Source organism: Filicampus tigris, chromosome 8 (genome assembly GCF_054856515.1).
Source record: "Filicampus tigris isolate MCC_2025a chromosome 8, RoL_Ftig_1.0, whole genome shotgun sequence".
Taxonomy (NCBI): domain Eukaryota; kingdom Metazoa; phylum Chordata; class Actinopteri; order Syngnathiformes; family Syngnathidae; genus Filicampus; species Filicampus tigris.
This window is the reverse complement of record NC_141224.1, coordinates 5,277,430-5,293,871: the sequence shown is the minus strand read 5'-3', so window position 1 is coordinate 5,293,871 and position 16,442 is coordinate 5,277,430. Positions and strand designations below refer to the sequence as shown.

The following is a 16,442-nucleotide window of genomic DNA, read 5'->3' as shown; positions in this document are numbered from 1 at the left end:
GGGAGGGAGACAATGGGGTGGGGATTGAAAGAGGAAATCCCTCTCAATCTGGTCAGTGTGTGTACAACTCCACTGCGTGTGCGTGGACGCTCAAGCAACGGCAACCTCAGGTAAGAACACTTCGGATTTTCTCAGAATGTGAGGAGCATCGAAAGGAGTTTGATGGTTCACGAGTCAGCGTCCATCAGGGTGATCTACATTTGTAACTTTTATAGACAGCTTATGAAGACACAAATACATTTTTGCGATTAAAATGATATCGGGAGAGTAAAGTCATAACGGGAATGAAGGCGCAATTGTGCAAGAAAAATTCCAAATACAAAGAAAATAGTCACAATTTTAGGAGAGTTAAGTCAAAATATTCCGATGACAATTTAATGTTAAGTTTTATTTTTCATCAGAAAAATAGTCCAAATGAAGTGGGAAAATTCACAACGAGTCAAAGTAATATTTTGCGAGAATAAAGTTGGACTTTAAGTGGGGTGGAAAAATATCATAATATTGTCAGAATAAAGTTGTAATATACTGAGAGGGAAGTTGCAATTATGTGAGAAAAAGTCCAAATATAAGAAAAAAAAAAGTCATACAATTCCAATTAAAAAAGGTCATACTACAATATTTCTTACAGGAATAACTGTTTTTACAAGAAAAAAAAGTCATGATATAACAAGAATAAAGCATAAGATTATTTTATTATTATTTATTTTTTATTTTTTTATTTTATAAGAATAAAATATAAGGGAACTTTTACACCAATAAAGTCTGAATATTACGCTAAGTTATTATAGTCATTTTATGATGAAAAAAGTTAAAGTATAAGAAAAAGACATACCATTACATCAATCGTTGCAATTTTCCCCAGAAAATGTCATTTTACGAGAATATTTTTCCTTTTTAAGTAAATGAATGAATTGTTGAGTTTATGATAAGTAGTCAGAATTTGACGCGAATAAAGTCGAAAAATAATACTGGAAATAACTGCAATCATAAAGCTGACCTACACTTTGACAAACGATGAAATTGTTCACATTTTTGTCCCACCGTCTTCAGCATGACTACTTAAACGTGTTGACACACATTTTTGCGTGTGCGTTCCTAAGAAACAACCGCACACACAAAAAAAATTGACGTTGAAACGCTACCCCGTTTATTCACACGACCGGCCGCTTTATTTCGCGGGAGCTTTTAATCACACATCTAACCACACTTGTCAGGTTTTTATTTACATCCTTTACTTAAATATCCGCCTCGACCATATGGCGCTGCAACCTCGCCGTGGATTACCACAAAAAACACGCACGCACCCACACACCCACACACACATAGGCTAAGGTAGCACAACAACTGCTGCTAATTAGGTTAATTGAGCTGGTTGTCGGTGCTGATCAACTGATCAACCGGCTGGAGGCTCAACGGGCGAGATTGGTGTTGACACGCTTCTCCACTCGGACCATCTGTCTATGAGGCTCTAAGCCTCGGCGCTCACAAAAGCAAGCAAAGCGGCATATATTCGAGTGCTCGCCGCAGCGTCCTCAAACGCTTTCGGTACGACGTTATCAGTCACCTCCAAAAAAATAGATTAAAAAAAAAAATATTACAATTACTCGCTGCAAAGAGCGCGCGCGCGCGCACATACACACGCACGCGCGCTTTGCAGAGGTCGCTACAAGCAACAGGTGGTCAGCGGACAGTGTCACGTGTGTGCCATTTGAAAATGGCCAGGACGTGTTCAATATTTCATGTTTGTTTATCACTGCAAATATAAATAGCCACATGGGGATTGATTTTTGCAACATGGAATTTAAATCCATCATTTGCCTCTTAAAGCGGAAGTCAACCCAAACATATTTTTTTTCAAGAATATGTTCTATGCAAGCCCACTAGTTGAAACAGGGAATTCTGATAAATATTGCGTTAGTGGAATAAGTGTAAATCCACTCTTTTTTTTTTTTTTAGCCATCTCTGGGGGCGGCCATTTTGTCTTCTGTCGACTGAATATGACATCGCAACTGCTCACAACGACCAATCACGGCTCGGATTCAGAAAACGGGTCAGCCGTGATTGGTCGTTGTGAGCAGTCGTGATGTCATTTTCAGTCGACAAAAGACAAAATGGCCGAGTCCGGTGATGGCTAAAAACAAGTGCATTTTGCTGCTTAACTTATATTCCACAAACGCAAAATTAATCAGAATGGCGTGTTTGTGGGACCTAGAGAGACAAGTATTTTTTGATGTGGTATTTGGTGTAAAAATTTGGAGAAATCTTGATCAACTGGAAGAGCGTTTACAGTCCCTGAGAAGTGAAAATAAATGTCTTCTTAATTTGACCCACCACAGAGAAGTGTGTTGTTTCCCTTGAATGATAAAATTTGAATGATTTAAAAAAAAAAAAATCACCAAAAACAACAACAACTGAGGCTTCAAAAATATTAAAAAACAAAATAGTCTCCAGTTAATTGAATTCACACACACAAACCGATTTTTATCAATTTCGACCTGGTGCGCATTTCTGCAATAAAAACGATTCGATACACATCTTGATATATGGTAAGCGATACGATTCGAGGACGGTCGACTCTAAAATGTAACCACTCGATTCGCTTCGGTTAGATTAAAAACACTTCCGATTCCAATCTGTTTTTGTTACGCGCCTAGTTTGGTCAATTCTTTTGAGGATTTTCCTCAAACTGATGTGAGCCTCCCTTTTTCTTGACACAGATCTTTGTCTGTCTGTCTTGAACTCTGCAAGGAATTTGGAGTTCTGGAGGTTGCATAGTCGAGGGCAGATGAGGCAACTCTCCCTGGTTTGAGAAACTGATGAAAGTGCATCAGCCCTGTGGCTCTTGTTTTGCAATTCCACCCTAGAACTCGGTACCAAGATTCAATCACCCACCTGGACAATGGACCTTCAACTTTGATGTTTAGTCCGAAGACAGTAGGATGAAGACTCCACATCCACTCGTCGTCCTCCTCGCTCTGCTCATCCCGCCCGCGTCCCCCACTTCGGACTTCAACGCCGCGCAGCCGCGCTTCGTGTGTACCCCCATCCCGGCGGACGCCGACCCCGCCTGCTTCCCCGCGGCGGGGGGGGCGGCCCGCCATGAAAGCGCGCCTCCCGCCGGCTGGTGGGGAGCAAGCGACGAGGCCAAGACCACCATCCTGCACCTCCGCGAGAGCCTCCTGCGCCAGAAGGAGACCATCCTGGACCAGAGGGAGACCATCAGGGAGCTGACCGCCAAGCTCGCCCTGTGCGGGGGCTTCGCCGGGTCGTCTCGCGACGAGCGGCCGGGCGCGCCCTCGGAGCGCGACAACGCCCACGGGAGTCTCGTACCGGACCCGTTGCACTCGGATGGAGCCGACGGCGTGAAGCGGCAAGAGAAGGACGCGGTCAAACACGTGACGGACATCACGTCCTCTCCGGAGCAGATGGAGAGGATGCTGCAGGCGCTCAAGGAGAGGCTGGACAACCTGCAGGTGAGATGCGGCAAAATGTACACAAAATCTGTTACTTCGGGACAAGTACACTCGAAAAATACTTGGGACAAAAATAACGCAATTTTGGGTCAAAAATGGACCAATGCATAAATTTGGTCAATTTCTACAAAACAGCCCATTTTTGGGGGTTGTTTTGTATAAAACTACCAATTTTTTTGGTTGTTTTCTGCAAGAGCAACCAAGAAAGTTGGGTCAAATTGACCCAAGTTGTGGATCGGTCCATTTTTGACCCCAAATTGTGTTATTTAAATTGTGTTATATAAAAAAAGACTTAAAATTGACCCATAAATTGGGTCAATTTCTACAAAACAGCCCATTTTTTGGGGTTGTATAACAACATTTTTGGGGTTGTTTTCTGCAAAAACAACCAAGAAAGTTGGGTCACCATTTTGGATCAAAAATGGACCAATCCACTACTTGGGGCAATTTGACCCAACTCAACAAAAATGGGTAGTTTTGTATAAAACAATGCAAGAAGGTGGGTCAAATTGACCCAATAAGTGGATCGGTACATTTTTAAACCCAAATTGTGTTATTTTTAACCCAACTGTTTTTAGAGTGAATAGTGTCAATTACTTACAATACACAGTCTAAAAAAATCAAGCAAATAGCGGCACATGGTGGCAAAGCACTAGTTATGTCTAAATGAAGCGCTTCAACAGAGTTGCTTGGCACCAATATACCACAAAGATGGTGATAAATGACCACTTTTGGATAATTGAAACTCCTCAACTCACTTCAACACAGTTCCTTGGCAACCATATGCCACAAGATGATGGCGAGCCGCTACTTTTCTCCAAATGAAGCTCCTCATTTCACCTGAACATGGTTTCCTGGTACCAAGATGTCACAAGATGGTGGCAAAGCTTCGTGACTGTACATTTCGTGTCTTCTCGGGCGCTCTGGTGAATCGTGATCGTGGACAGATGTCAGGAGCTGCGTAGTGATGAAGGGGGGACGAGGTCTAAAATCAGTAGTAATTACGGTGATCCGCCTTGACTGAGGTAATCGGACCACGCACATGCACAAAGCTTGGATTACCTCACAGGCACGTCCAGGAGCACAATGAACAGCACAAACGCGCCGTTTTCTGGACCAAACAAATGGGACTGATATACGCACACAGAAATTCAAGCATTCGTTATCCTCAAGCTATCCATCCATTTTCTTAAGGTGGCAGGTGAGCTGGAGTCTATAGGGCAGGTATGATTTGAAATGAGGAAATATTTCAGTGTGTGTTGTGCAACTATATGTGTTTTTTTTTGTTTTTTCTTTAAATCGAGCAGTAATTTTTTTTTCTCTACTGAGGGTTATACAGCCATACTTAAAAAATGGAATATATATATATATATTTTTTTTTTTTTACTATTATTGATCAGCTAAAAATAGTAAATTGAAGATTTTTTTTTATTATTATACTATTTCCTGAACTACATAAAATTCTTAAAATCCTCCTTGAGGATTTATTTGATTATTTTGCTACCCTCTTTTTAAAACAAATCTGCATCATGCACAAGAAGATGGAATAGTCCACTGCATGAGAAGGACGGGGGGGGGGGGAATGAAGCATTATGACGCATTTTAAGCATGTGAATTTTAAGACCAAAAAACAAAAACAAAAAAATGAAAGAAAACTTAATGAATCCATTTTTACGGCTTCTCACCAACCATCCGTCGTGTCTTGTAATTCACGAGCAGAAGAGGAACTCGTCCTTGACCTACTCCAGCTCTCTGAGGGAGCTTCTGCAGAGGAAGATCAACACTCTGGAGGAGCAGCTGCACCCGCACGACCACACGGACGACCACACGGACGACAGCGGCGGCACTGACCACACCGAACACTTTGACGAGCACAACGACGGAAGCCATCAGGAGGACGGAAGCCTCGGCGGCGGGCCGGAGGAAAACGAAGCGGATGGTCACGGTTACCTCCCACGTGGAAGATATCACAGCAACAAACTGGACAACATGCTCAACCAGCTTCACCTGACAGGTACACAAGGGAGGATAAAGTACTCGCGCTCAAGATACTTGTATTTAAATACTCTGGTAAAAGTAACAAGGTGGCCGTAAAACATAAATACTCGAGTAGAGCGCAGACAATGAAAAAAAATCGACTTCCAGTAAGCGCAGCAACAAAGTATTTGTACTTTGTCACTCCCCACAACTGCAATATTCACGTCGTCTTTTGCTGTCAATAAAAGCGCCGCTGTCCGTCAATTTCCAGGCGCCAGCAGGAAGAACGAGGCCGGCGGCTTCCAGCTGAGCTTCCCCATGCGCACCAACTACATGCACGCGCGCATCAAGAGGACGTTGCCGCGCGAGATCTTCGCGCTCACTTTGTGTCTGCGGCTCAAGGCCGCCAGCGGGCCCGCCATGGGGACGCCGTTCTCCTACTCGGCGCCGGGCCAGGCCAACCAGGTGGTGCTGATCGAATGGGGGGGCAACCCCGTGGAGCTGCTGATCGACGACCAGGTGAAGGGGCGGACGGGCTCAAGTATTCAGAAAAAAATACGCCAAAGCGTTACACACCGATGGAGTTGATCTTTTCGTCTCATTTGAGCCCTTTTATAAACCTTGGTGTAGAGCGATGCATTGTGGGTACTTTTATTGAGGTTTTCACAAATTGTTGCAAAATGGGACTGACCTTTCTTGTAGGCGGTGTCCCTGCCCGTGACGCTGAGTGACGACAAGTGGCACCACGTGTGCGTGACGTGGTCCACGCGGGACGGACGCTGGGAGGCCTACCAGGATGGCGACCTGCGGGGGTCCGGCGAGGACCTGGCCCCTTGGCATCCCGTCAGAGCAGGAGGGGTGTTCGTCCTGGGACAGGAACAGGTGAGGCAAAATAGGAAGACATTTTCTAAGTAACCGATCTAATCAATGTGTTGATTTTAAGGCGGAGGTGTGCTAAAAGGGGAAGTCAACCCAAACATATTTTTTTCAGTCAGTGTGTGATGTCATTTTCAGTCGACAGAAGGGGACAAAATGGCCGACCCCAGAGATGGCTAAAAACGGGTGGATTTTGTTGCTTGACTCATATTCCACAAACACGATATTTCAACTTGTGGGCCTGCTGGGAACATATTCTTTAAAAATACAATATATGTTTGGGTTGACCGCTTTAAATAGAAGTACAGATTACAAATCAGTACTGTTTATGCCCCCCAGGGTTTGTAATTGCCTGCAAATGCCACAAGACGGTAGAAAAGCACTTCTTTTGACTAAATGAAGCTACCTAACTCATTTGACCATAATTTCATGGCACCAAGTTGCCACAAGATGGCAGCAAAGCACCATCTTAGTCTAACTGAAGCTTCACAAACCACTGTAAAAAGTTCCTTGGCACCCAGATGCCACAAGATGACCGCAAAGCACTACTTTTGTTTAAATGAAGCTCCACAACTCAGCCATACGGGGGTTTCTTAGCACCAAGCTGCCACAAGATTGTGGCAAATCAACATTTATGCATAAATAAAGCTCAAATCTGCAGTCTCTGAAAGCTGCAGTCAAATCCAACAAAACGAGACATACGTGGTCTCCAGTGTCATTTGCCAGGAGAATGACACAAGCTTAACTAAAAATATCAGGAGTATAAGTTTTATACTACCAAAATGTGTTCCGACAGCTTTGCGAACCACTACTCAAGTTCCGTAACGTCATATTTGTACGTGTTGTTGACTTCCCTCCACTGGTTTCAGGACACTCTGGGGGGTCGTTTCGACGCCACGCAGTCCTTTGTGGGGGAGCTGGCAGACGTGCAGATGTGGTCGTCGGTCCTGAGCGGGGCCGACATCCAGGGCCTGGCGTCGTGCGGCAGTCACCTGGCCGGCGACGTCATCTCGTGGTCCGACGGGGACGTGGAGCTGCACGGGGGCGTGTTGAGGCACCCTTTCGAACCCTGTCACTGAAAAAGTGCATCAAAATTGGTGGTGATAGAAAAGATCGTAATACTATAAATGGGGGGCAAAGACTTTTTTAATGCCTCCAAAATTGAAATCAATGCCTTTGTTTGAACTTGTTTTTATTTGTATTTTTTTTTTTTGGGGGGGGGGTGTTATAAAGTCTTTGAAGCAACATTTGGCCTGAATGGCCAATATTTGATTATTAGTTAGGTGCTCTGACGTTCTGCCATGTTGTTCATAATTTAAATGAATAGTTTACTTGTAACAATGTGTTGACAAATTTATTATATATGGAAGATTTCCACATAAAATACAGCTAAATAACCAAAGAAATTGTCATCATTTTGACTTACACGTAATTATGTAGACATGACTGAAAGCCCTTTTTTTTGACATTGAATCGTTTGTTGTAGTGTCCTGTAGACATTGAACTGTGACTGTACTGTACTGTATATAAAACGTTTTGTAATATTGGTGATTGTATTTCCTCATATAATGTAACTTCATAAAATGAAGTTAATTTGTTACAAAATACTTCAAAGTATTGTTAAAAGCGTATAGTTGTGATAGTCACATCAAGTAGTCCAGCTCCCAACAAAACAGCAGTGCTAGCATTATTAAGCTAGTATCAGCACTTTAAACATGCAAATGTTGGCTATAGCCACAGCTGGTATTTTGGCAGCGCGACTTATTTGTGATAGTGTTACTACTATAACGCTAAATGTATCGGTGTTATGTTTTGGAATGTACAAACACAAATTAAGAGGCGATAAACGTACCTGCCCAGCAGAAATGTTGCTAACTCCTTGTCAATTCTGAAGCCTCTCAGATGCCCGAGGTCCCTTCGCTCTGCTTCTGTTTGCTAATTTTATGATTAACTGATAGCAAATAAGAGATTGGCTTTTTTTTGGTGGATATTCCATAATTAAAATGAATAGAAACACACATCAATCAACAGTCAATCATCACCTCTTTATTGTTACACAGTAGTTTACTGGCACCAATGTGTGTGTGTGTGTGTGCACGGTTTGCACCGTTTGCTACATTTACATCATATCTAGATCCGCCTTCACCTCGCCAAAAGTAAATAAATAAATAGAAAATAAAGACATTTTCAGAAAGAGGTGGCTCAGAAACAAAAGATTTTCGGTGTGCACTGTTTGTAACATTTTGCTATTTTGACTTACTTTTGGCAACTTTGCACTTCAAGAATTCCCAGAAGGTCGAAGAAGGCCCGCAGGCAAATACGCAGAAGCACGAACGGGACTGGCGGGAGGCCGGGCCTTTGTAAGCTTTGGGAGAGAAACGACTAACGTAAAGGCAACTCACGAAGTTTTTGTTTCATCAGCTTGGCCGCCGCAGCAGGCTGAAGAGGTCCAAATACGATCAGCGTCATCATTCAACCTCATGCTATAAATATTAACAAAAAGAACAACTATACAGCATGAAGGTTGTGAACTACTGAAGTTTAAACTGAGCATTTTATATCAGCGCGCAGTGGGGAAACAGCTTTTTTTCCTACAAGTGTCATCAAAATATAATACAATGATTTAACCAATGTCTTTTAATAACACTCGGGAGTTTGGCCTGCGTATGGTTCCCAAGCACTGCTCTCACTTAATGGCGAGCCGGTTCCCCGGCTCTACTCTCATTCTAAACAACTAATAAAGTGCAGTAAAACAACATAGCTTTAGTTAAGTTACCGTCTACAAAAATAATCAACACGTCAAATCCGATTCACCCGAAACAAGGTCACAGGATGCCTTTTACCTGGATGGATCGGCGGCTATTTTGTGTTCCGTGGACGCCGGGAAGCAAGGGAATGAAGAAACGCAAGAAAAAGTGTCTGATCATTTCATGGACGCTTGTGCTTCACCGGGCCTAACGGCAAATAACCTGGCGGCTGCTTTTCGAGGCAACGAGGAGGCACACGCTTAAGACTTCTTGTCGACTTAACACCTGTCAACATGCGCTCCAAACAGTAGCTGGTACAAAACAGGAACAATAAATTAATTGGTCTCTACAAGTGTGCCATAAACGAATATGCTAACATCTATTTACAAGAACACAAAAAAAAAAAAAAAAAAAATTATATCAACAGAAAAGTCGTACATCGGAATGAGCTGCCTTTGACGAGAGGCCAGTTGAGGTCACGTCTTCATCTACTTGTCAGGCTGGTGTAATGATGGAATTGGGGGCGCGGGGGTGGAGGGGTGGGGGAGTTCTGGATCCTACAATTGCTTATTATTATGTCGTGTTCCCCGTGCCTACCAACGTGGTCACGATTCTCTTTTGATAAATTCATGTTATTTTCTTAAACGTATCCACTATTAATCACTTTTCTTGGTGCTTTTCCTGAAACGTCCTAAGATGCAAAGGCCCTGCCTAACAGAAAAGTAGTGCTTTGGCACTATTAGCATACTTGACGGAACGCCGTATACGATGAGCATTTGTGGCTTAAACAGACGGGAGCTTTTTAGAAGAGTTCCCTTGAGGTGTTTTGAGGATTGCATGGAGGGCCATATAGGGTTGGGCGTCCCTGACGTCATGGACTGCGTTGGTGATGGCGAGTGTGTTCAACATGGTGGGCACGGGGACAACAAGGAGTTTGGGGGGAGGAAAATAAGGATTTAAAAAAAAAAAAAAGAAAGAAAAAAAAAAAGGACGACAGAGGTATAATACTCTAGGGCTGCTCCTCTTTCTTCTTCAGCGATATACGTTTCTTCCTGGCGGCGAGCATTTCGTAGAAGGGGTCCACGCTGACCGCAGACCTGGCGTGACACACAAACTTGAGTGAAAATGGATGCCACTAGGTAGGGAGGCCCAAGAGTTCCCAAAATTACATCAACATATAATGAAATAAATACAGGGGTCGTCGTATTTGTTGAATTATGTCCATTCATCCAACGTATTTCAATACGTCAATATACGGCACTCTTGTTGCCCGTGCGTCATGAAGCAATTTGAATCCGTCATTCTCGCCCATCAAACTCAGTGTGCAAACACTGGGCGGGACTCGTGCCCAGCCCAATCAAATTGCTTGGTTCAAAGCTTTTTTTTTTTTTAGTCAGGATATTTTGGCTATTTACGGCAGGGCCCTATTCCTTAATAGTGTGGGTTCCCTGTTAATTTTTTTTCTCTTCATTTCTTGTGATAATGAATTTTGGTATTTTCATTAGCCGTAAGATAATCAGCAAATTATAAAAAATTAAATCATGAAATATTTCACTATATCTAGTGAATCTATAGAGTATGTTTTTAACTCAATTCATTTCCCCACTTATTCTAACTCCTTGCGGTACACCGAAGCACATTTTGCATTCCCTTCCATTTTGTTGACGTACTTGATGCTATGGATCCACTCGTCCTTCTCCTCGGGCGTGGGGGCGGAGATGCGGTACACCATGTGGTTTCCCTCCACCACCCGGCCGTCGGCTTCCGTCTTGCACGCCTTGATCAGCTGACCGCGGTTGTTGGGGATGTACAACTCGAAGCAGTTCTGTTGGGACCAGACGAGAGCGGCCGCGTAGGACGCAGCGTTGACTAAAAAAAACTGATGGATACGTTGTTTTGAAATCAAAAGTCAATACAAATAAATTGTTCAACTATTATACGATCTGCACATTTATGCTGAACTCACACTGGAAGCTATCTAAACATATGCAATTTTTTTTGTAACAGGCCTGATTCCATTTTTTTTCCCCCCGGTTCCACTGCTTATCCTAATTGTTCCGCTTGACAGCGAAAAAAAAAAAAAAAAAAAAAAAAGGAAATATGTCAAGCATGCAGGCTAAATGCAGCCCAGGCACAACAAACTATGCGGAATGTGATCTTACAGGTTTGCGTGGGTCCTCCACCTCACGGATGCTGAGATTCTCCAAGGGGATGATGCCTCGAGGTTCTTTGTCCTGTGAGTGGAACGAACACACACACACACACACACGTTGACAGCAGAGTAGGCACAGTCGTGTGTGAAAGGAGCAAAGGCGCAATCTCACTCGAGCCGCCAGTAAAGATGTAGCCTCGTGTCAGGTTTGTGATTATCTCGAGCAGTGCACAAGCCACCCAAACCAGTTCCACTTCAAGTGTTCATAAACATGATGAACAAATGAATTGCTTTACAAAGGGAGCTCTAACCAAGCCAAGTTTCAGTTATATTAAAAATAATGTTGCTTTTCCTCTCTCGACAGTGTAATATTCTCATGTCTTGAAATTCGTGTCTCTGTTCATAATCATTACATTTTTTTTTTTTAAAAAAGCATGTCCAATACCGAGCCGAGTAGTGTGCGGTGGAAAAAAACAACTTAAAGTAGTGACTTTAGGCTCTAGCGTTGAAATTTGATGGACTCTTCTGTTTAATGAAGATGAGTTAAAAAAAAAAAAAAACTCATGTGATGTAATAAAAGTTTGTATACAGGTGCATCTCAATTTGAATAGGGTAGAAAAACAAAAGATTCATTTCAGTAGTTCGGACTTCCCCTTTAATTTATTCACTACCATTGACGAATTTACACGTCTTTTCAATGTCCAGCCATTCAATCCCTGGAATGTATGGATATTTTTTTTCAATTTCTTTCAAACTTTAGCGTAAAAAGAGAGTCTGCAAACGTCTGGCAGTGAATGAGTTAAACACACTCGACTCCGTTAGGGAAACGTGCAGGCTTACTGTTGTGTATTCAAAGTAGTAGAGACAGTTGTCCGTGAGGATGAACCACCGCCTTTTCCAGGTTTTCACTCGTCCCCCTGAAAGCAAGCGACGACAGTCAGACCGAGTCGCCCGCGCAAGACTTGACCTCCTAGCGGCTAACTACCTTTCTACGCACGTGAACGCAACAGTAACTTGGTCAGTACATACCTCCTGAGAAAACAAGCAGCGGCAGGGCAAGGCGGAAATCGCAGGAGAAGAAGCGGAAGACGAAAAGGGACCAGCGGATTTATTTAAAGGGAGACGAGAGAGGAAGAGAGAGAGAGAGAGAGAGAGAGAAGGACATGATACATTAGTGACACACATGACAAGCCCCGCCATGCCATGCAACAACAGCAGCAGCAGCTCCACGGCGAGCCCCCAGGCCGCCATTTTGTTGACAGGCAGGCGGACACAGATCCGAGGGGACCCGCCCACCGCGCAAAAAAAAAAAAAAAGCCTCGGAAGAGAACAGCAAACTTCCCGACATCTTGCGCTCGCGTTCGTGAGCCGCGTCGGCTCCCTCACCGAGCTTGAGCAGCCAGCCCTCTCTGTCGGGGTTGAAGAAGGTGTGCGTGAGGTCGTTGCCGTCGTCCTCGGGGATCTTGAAGGGCTCGTTTTTAATACTTTCGTACAGGTTCTCGGGTGACAGGAGGAGAAATGGCGTTAGCGCTGCGGTCGGATGTTTCGGGGGGGCAGGCGGCGCGGCGGGTCGGCGTACTCGCAGGAGGTCCTCGGGCAGGTCGCCTCCGTCGTTGATGCCTCGGTTCATGGAGATGAAGCGGTCCACGCCCGGTTTGTCCCTCACGTTGGGGTTATGGAGGCTGGTGTTGAGCATGATGATGGCGAATGACAGCACGTAACACGTGTCTGCAAACAAGCAGCGAGCGGTTCAAATCACCGGCCGAAGGCCGATGAACAAAAACTCCCCGAGTGGCAACAAGATTTATGTTTTTAAAATCAAGAAAAATTTCTCTGCGTTGTATAAAAAAAAAATATTCAAACATAATACAAAGAATTAAACTAGTTTTAGAAAGTGTCAGTTAAAGTCACCCACACTGGAGGTGGAACCAATTAGTCGACTAATTAATCAATAACCACGTGGTTTTGACATCGCATCCTCCAATTGGCCACTTGACTTTTAATGTTACGAGTGCGGGGAAATATTTGACCAAAAAAAACAGAGAAAATGGGACAGCTAGCACTAGTCACTTGCAACATGTATCCCCAAATGTAATAAAATCAAAACAGATTTTTTTTTCTGTCACTTTCACAAAACCCATACAAGGGGCCAATTCTAAGTCAATGTACCACTGCACTTTCACTTTCAGTGGCAGGAGCAAAACATTTTTTAAAAGTATGCGTGTGTGTGTGTGTACCAGTGCTCTGGAAGACGCCGGGGTTACAGCGACAGTATCTCTGAGCAAAGGCCTCCATCATTCTGTCAATCTTCTGGGCTTCACCGGGCAGACGGAAACTCCACAGAAATTGTCTGCAAACATGTCAGTTACACAAGAGACATTAGTCTTTGAACGCATTGCAGACCGAACGGAGCAGACTTATATGAACGGCAGCTTGTATCAAATTCAGCATTAAATCCTGCCGATTGCAAAAATGGAGTCGGTGTGCGTGAGTTGCGTGTAGCACGCGGGACTTTGCCATTTTCCCATTACGCCGTACGTTCGTCTAGCGGACCGTTGCCAGGATTCAAAACAGAGGACATTCGAGGGGTTTCATTTTCAGACACGAGGCTTACCTGAGCGCCTGGACGAGGTTGAGATCGGTGAACTCATGCAGGTCAACGAAAGCCTGGAGGACTTTGATGTTGAAGTCGTCCCTGCAGCCGAGCAGAGACGCAGCCATAAATCAGGGGCGCGACGAGATAAAGGCGTACAGTCGATTAAGAAGCACCACCTTTCTCCGAGGTAATCGCCTATTGCCGTCTTGTTGAGGCCTTCTCCTTTGTAGAGGAACTGAGCAATGTCCTCCGGAGTGTGTCTGAGCAGCTCGTTCTCCACAAGAAACACAATGCCCTGCAAAGACAAACACACACACACACCGTCACCATCTGTGGCTCCCTTTCAAAAGACTTTTAACACTGTCCAAGCAATGTTTGAACATTCCTACCTTTTTAGGGTCCATGTTAAACTTCTTCCTTCCCATTGCAACGTGCCTATTTTTCTGAAGGGTTTTACTGCACAGTGGACAGAAGATAAGGGGTGATTACTACTGTAAAAACACTGTTGGCGCAGTGGAATTCAAGTAGACAGTGGAACACAAAGGGTCAAAAGTCCAACAATTCAGAATTGTCTATGTGAGCGATTCCCAGCCTTTATTGAGCCATGGCTCATATTTTAGGTCCGAAAAAATTATAAAATAAAATACAACAACAACAAAAATACCTTATTTGTTATATATATATATATATATATATATATATATATATATATATATATATATATATATATATTTTTTTTTTTAAATATATTTTTTTAATGGCGCACTAATGGTTGAGAATCACTGGTCAATGTCATATTGTCAAAATATGAACACATTGGAAATTGGCCAGCATCCTGACATGGATTATGTTCAACCGTGGCTATTGCACTGTATTAAGAATGCCGATGACGATAGGTTGTGTGGTTGAAAGCACGAGTCTAATGACGTGCGAGCACATGAGATCACTAAAATTGCTTGAACCGTTGTTTCATAAATGGGCCTCCCGTGCCCACTCCTCACCTGCCCTCTGTGCTGGCCTCCAGCCCCTCCACCTCCAAAATGGCCTCCCTGAGCTCCTCGCGGAGCCTCTGGATCTCCTGCAGCAGGACCCCCTTCCTCCTGCGGATGTCCTCGAGCTCCGAGCGCTCCTCTGGGCTCAGGTCTACTGGGACTGCGGGCGGGGTGGGGGGAAGCAGAGAAGAATGAGTCAGTTAGCTCTGCCGCTGGAGATATGACAAACACCGACATCGCCTCTGACAATAAAACCAGGGGTGTCTCTTTATTAGCTTAAAATAAGTTACCAACAGCATTGTTACTCACATTAGGAACGGCAGATTATTGCCATTGTTATCAGGAAGTTAAAAAGAGAGGAGGAAGCAACTGCATGGGCTGGGGGGCAGAATTAAATTAAGCATACAATGGTGTGGAGAGGGCAGCCATCCCTCCATTTTCTGTACTACTTATCCTGTTCAGGATCACAGGGGATGAACGTAAGGCGGCAGAGTGACCTTGTGCTAGGCTTATCAACCTCGCAGTTATGCGTTTTGGGATTCAATTCCAGGCTGCTCATGCTTGTGTGTGTTTTTGCTGGTTACTCCAGCTTCCCACCACATCACAAAAACATTTTCTCGAAGACCTTAACTCAGAGGTGAGCAACTCGGGTCCAGAGGGTCACTTTCCAGCATGTTTTGGATGTCTCCCTCCTCCAGCACAGCAGATTTAAATGCTCGGCTAAACGGAAAGCTATTCAGAAGCCTGATAACGATCCTGATCATTTGAGTCAGGTGTGTTGGAGTAGGGAGACATCTAAAACATGCAGCAAAGCAACCCTCGAGGACCAGAGTTGCCCACCCCTGCCTTCAATTTTACTTATGCATGACTGGGTTAATATGACCAGATCTGAACTCCCAACCAGTAGACCAAAATGGTGCAAGAACACCACCATGAATCCAAAACAAAAATGATAACCCCCCCCACCCCAACTCCAGTCCCAACAACCACGCCCACAGCCTGAATCCAACACGACAATAACAAGCGGCTTGTAATGAGCCAGGATTAAGAAGCATTTGGAAGAATAAGACTCCGTGTAACGTAAAGCCCAGGGGGATTGTTAGAAGTCTACCGGCCGGCCTTACCTGAAACACTAGCCGATATTCAAATCGATCGATATGAAGCTAACGTCTGCGTCAGTCGAACTATGCCACAACGGGACGGCTATAAAATTTTAACAACCATTTAAGATCACGCTCTTTTCGTTTGCATTTAACTGTGTACCGAACGGTCTCTTTGTCACACCTAATTAAATAACACAAGCGAAAAGCGACTTGGGCTAGCCGCCGCTAGCTTAACGATAACGAAAACGAGCTCCTCGCTAAGCGACTTACTGTAGTCCAAGTCATCCATTTTCGGCGCTTTACTTTTAGGCATAAATATTTCCCAGTCGACTGTCATTCAATAGCAGAAAAATGTGGATATATATGCAAATATATCCTCAAAAGTGGAAGGAAAGAGGAAAAAACCACGACTACTAGTGGTTTCGATACGTCGGGCCGGAGACAAAGAAGGTGCCCACACCGGAAGCGATGTGTGGTGATCGAGGATAGTGTTTCCGGTCAGCGTGTTATTTTTCAAAATATGTGC

General features: G+C 44.0%; 3 protein-coding genes across 21 annotated transcripts in view; 1 reads left to right on the top strand and 2 right to left on the bottom strand.

Annotated features, from left to right (window-relative positions):
• Positions 1-8,320, bottom strand: part of LOC147143157 (BAR/IMD domain-containing adapter protein 2) — a 28,179-nt gene extending 19,859 nt beyond the window's left edge. For 3 of the 16 annotated variants that reach the window (XM_086038056.1, XM_086038041.1, XM_086038040.1), the window contains exons 1-5: positions 8,179-8,320; positions 6,142-7,401; positions 4,232-5,480; positions 3,331-3,467; positions 2,893-3,200 (exon numbers count right to left, since the gene is read on the bottom strand). The gene's annotated coding sequence lies outside the window, so the exon portion shown is untranslated. Of the gene's footprint in view, positions 1-2,892; positions 3,201-3,330; positions 3,468-4,231; positions 5,481-5,833; positions 5,987-6,141; positions 7,402-8,178 lie in introns of all 16 variants that reach the window. The other 13 variants (XM_086038049.1, XM_086038050.1, XM_086038051.1 and 10 more) reach the window with 13 other exon arrangements.
• Positions 23-7,873, top strand: LOC147143158 (neuronal pentraxin-2). Of its 3 annotated transcripts, none has more exons than XM_086038059.1 (6): positions 23-110; positions 2,749-3,473; positions 5,193-5,487; positions 5,722-5,969; positions 6,153-6,332; positions 7,196-7,873. In XM_086038059.1, the coding sequence occupies exons 2-6, from the start codon at positions 2,940-2,942 to the stop codon at positions 7,403-7,405; spliced, it is 1,467 nt and encodes a 488-aa protein (XP_085894185.1). In that variant the 5' UTR covers positions 23-110; positions 2,749-2,939; the 3' UTR covers positions 7,406-7,873. The 3 variants fall into 3 exon arrangements, with proteins under 3 accessions (XP_085894185.1, XP_085894184.1, XP_085894187.1); XM_086038058.1 differs by having other exon boundaries at positions 31-110; positions 2,718-3,473; XM_086038061.1 differs by having other exon boundaries at positions 62-110; positions 2,865-3,473.
• Positions 8,321-8,352: 32 nt separating the features above from the next.
• Positions 8,353-16,393, bottom strand: cyth2 (cytohesin 2). 2 transcript variants are annotated; one of them, XM_086038062.1, is made up of 12 exons: positions 16,187-16,393; positions 14,823-14,973; positions 14,211-14,277; positions 13,998-14,116; positions 13,840-13,920; positions 13,463-13,575; positions 12,805-12,953; positions 12,612-12,723; positions 12,066-12,142; positions 11,236-11,307; positions 10,744-10,898; positions 8,353-10,170 (listed from the first exon to the last, which is right to left on the bottom strand). In XM_086038062.1, the coding sequence occupies exons 1-12, from the start codon at positions 16,251-16,253 to the stop codon at positions 10,083-10,085; spliced, it is 1,251 nt and encodes a 416-aa protein (XP_085894188.1). In that variant the 5' UTR covers positions 16,254-16,393; the 3' UTR covers positions 8,353-10,082. The 2 variants fall into 2 exon arrangements, 1 of the variants encoding a protein (XP_085894188.1); XR_015087836.1 differs by lacking the exons at positions 8,353-10,170; positions 10,744-10,898 and having other exon boundaries at positions 11,237-11,307; positions 12,255-12,723.
• Positions 16,394-16,442: the final 49 nt, after the last annotated feature.

Bases quoted from the DNA above. Each gene is read 5' to 3' on its own strand.
- cyth2 (XM_086038062.1), bottom strand. From the start codon at position 16,253: ATGACAGTCGACTGGGAAATATTTATGCCTAAAAGTAAAGCGCCGAAA. The intron at 12,724-12,804 runs GTACGCCGACCC...CTGTCACCCGAG, and splicing joins TGCCCGAGGACCTCCTGCGA to AACCTGTACGAAAGTATTAA. The intron at 11,308-12,065 runs GTAAGCCTGCAC...TTCCACTCACAG, and splicing joins ACTACTTTGAATACACAACA to GACAAAGAACCTCGAGGCAT.
- LOC147143158 (XM_086038059.1), top strand. From the start codon at position 2,940: ATGAAGACTCCACATCCACTCGTCGTCCTCCTCGCTCTGCTCATCCCG. The intron at 3,474-5,192 runs GTGAGATGCGGC...ATTCACGAGCAG, and splicing joins AGAGGCTGGACAACCTGCAG to AAGAGGAACTCGTCCTTGAC. The intron at 5,970-6,152 runs GTGAAGGGGCGG...CCTTTCTTGTAG, and splicing joins AGCTGCTGATCGACGACCAG to GCGGTGTCCCTGCCCGTGAC.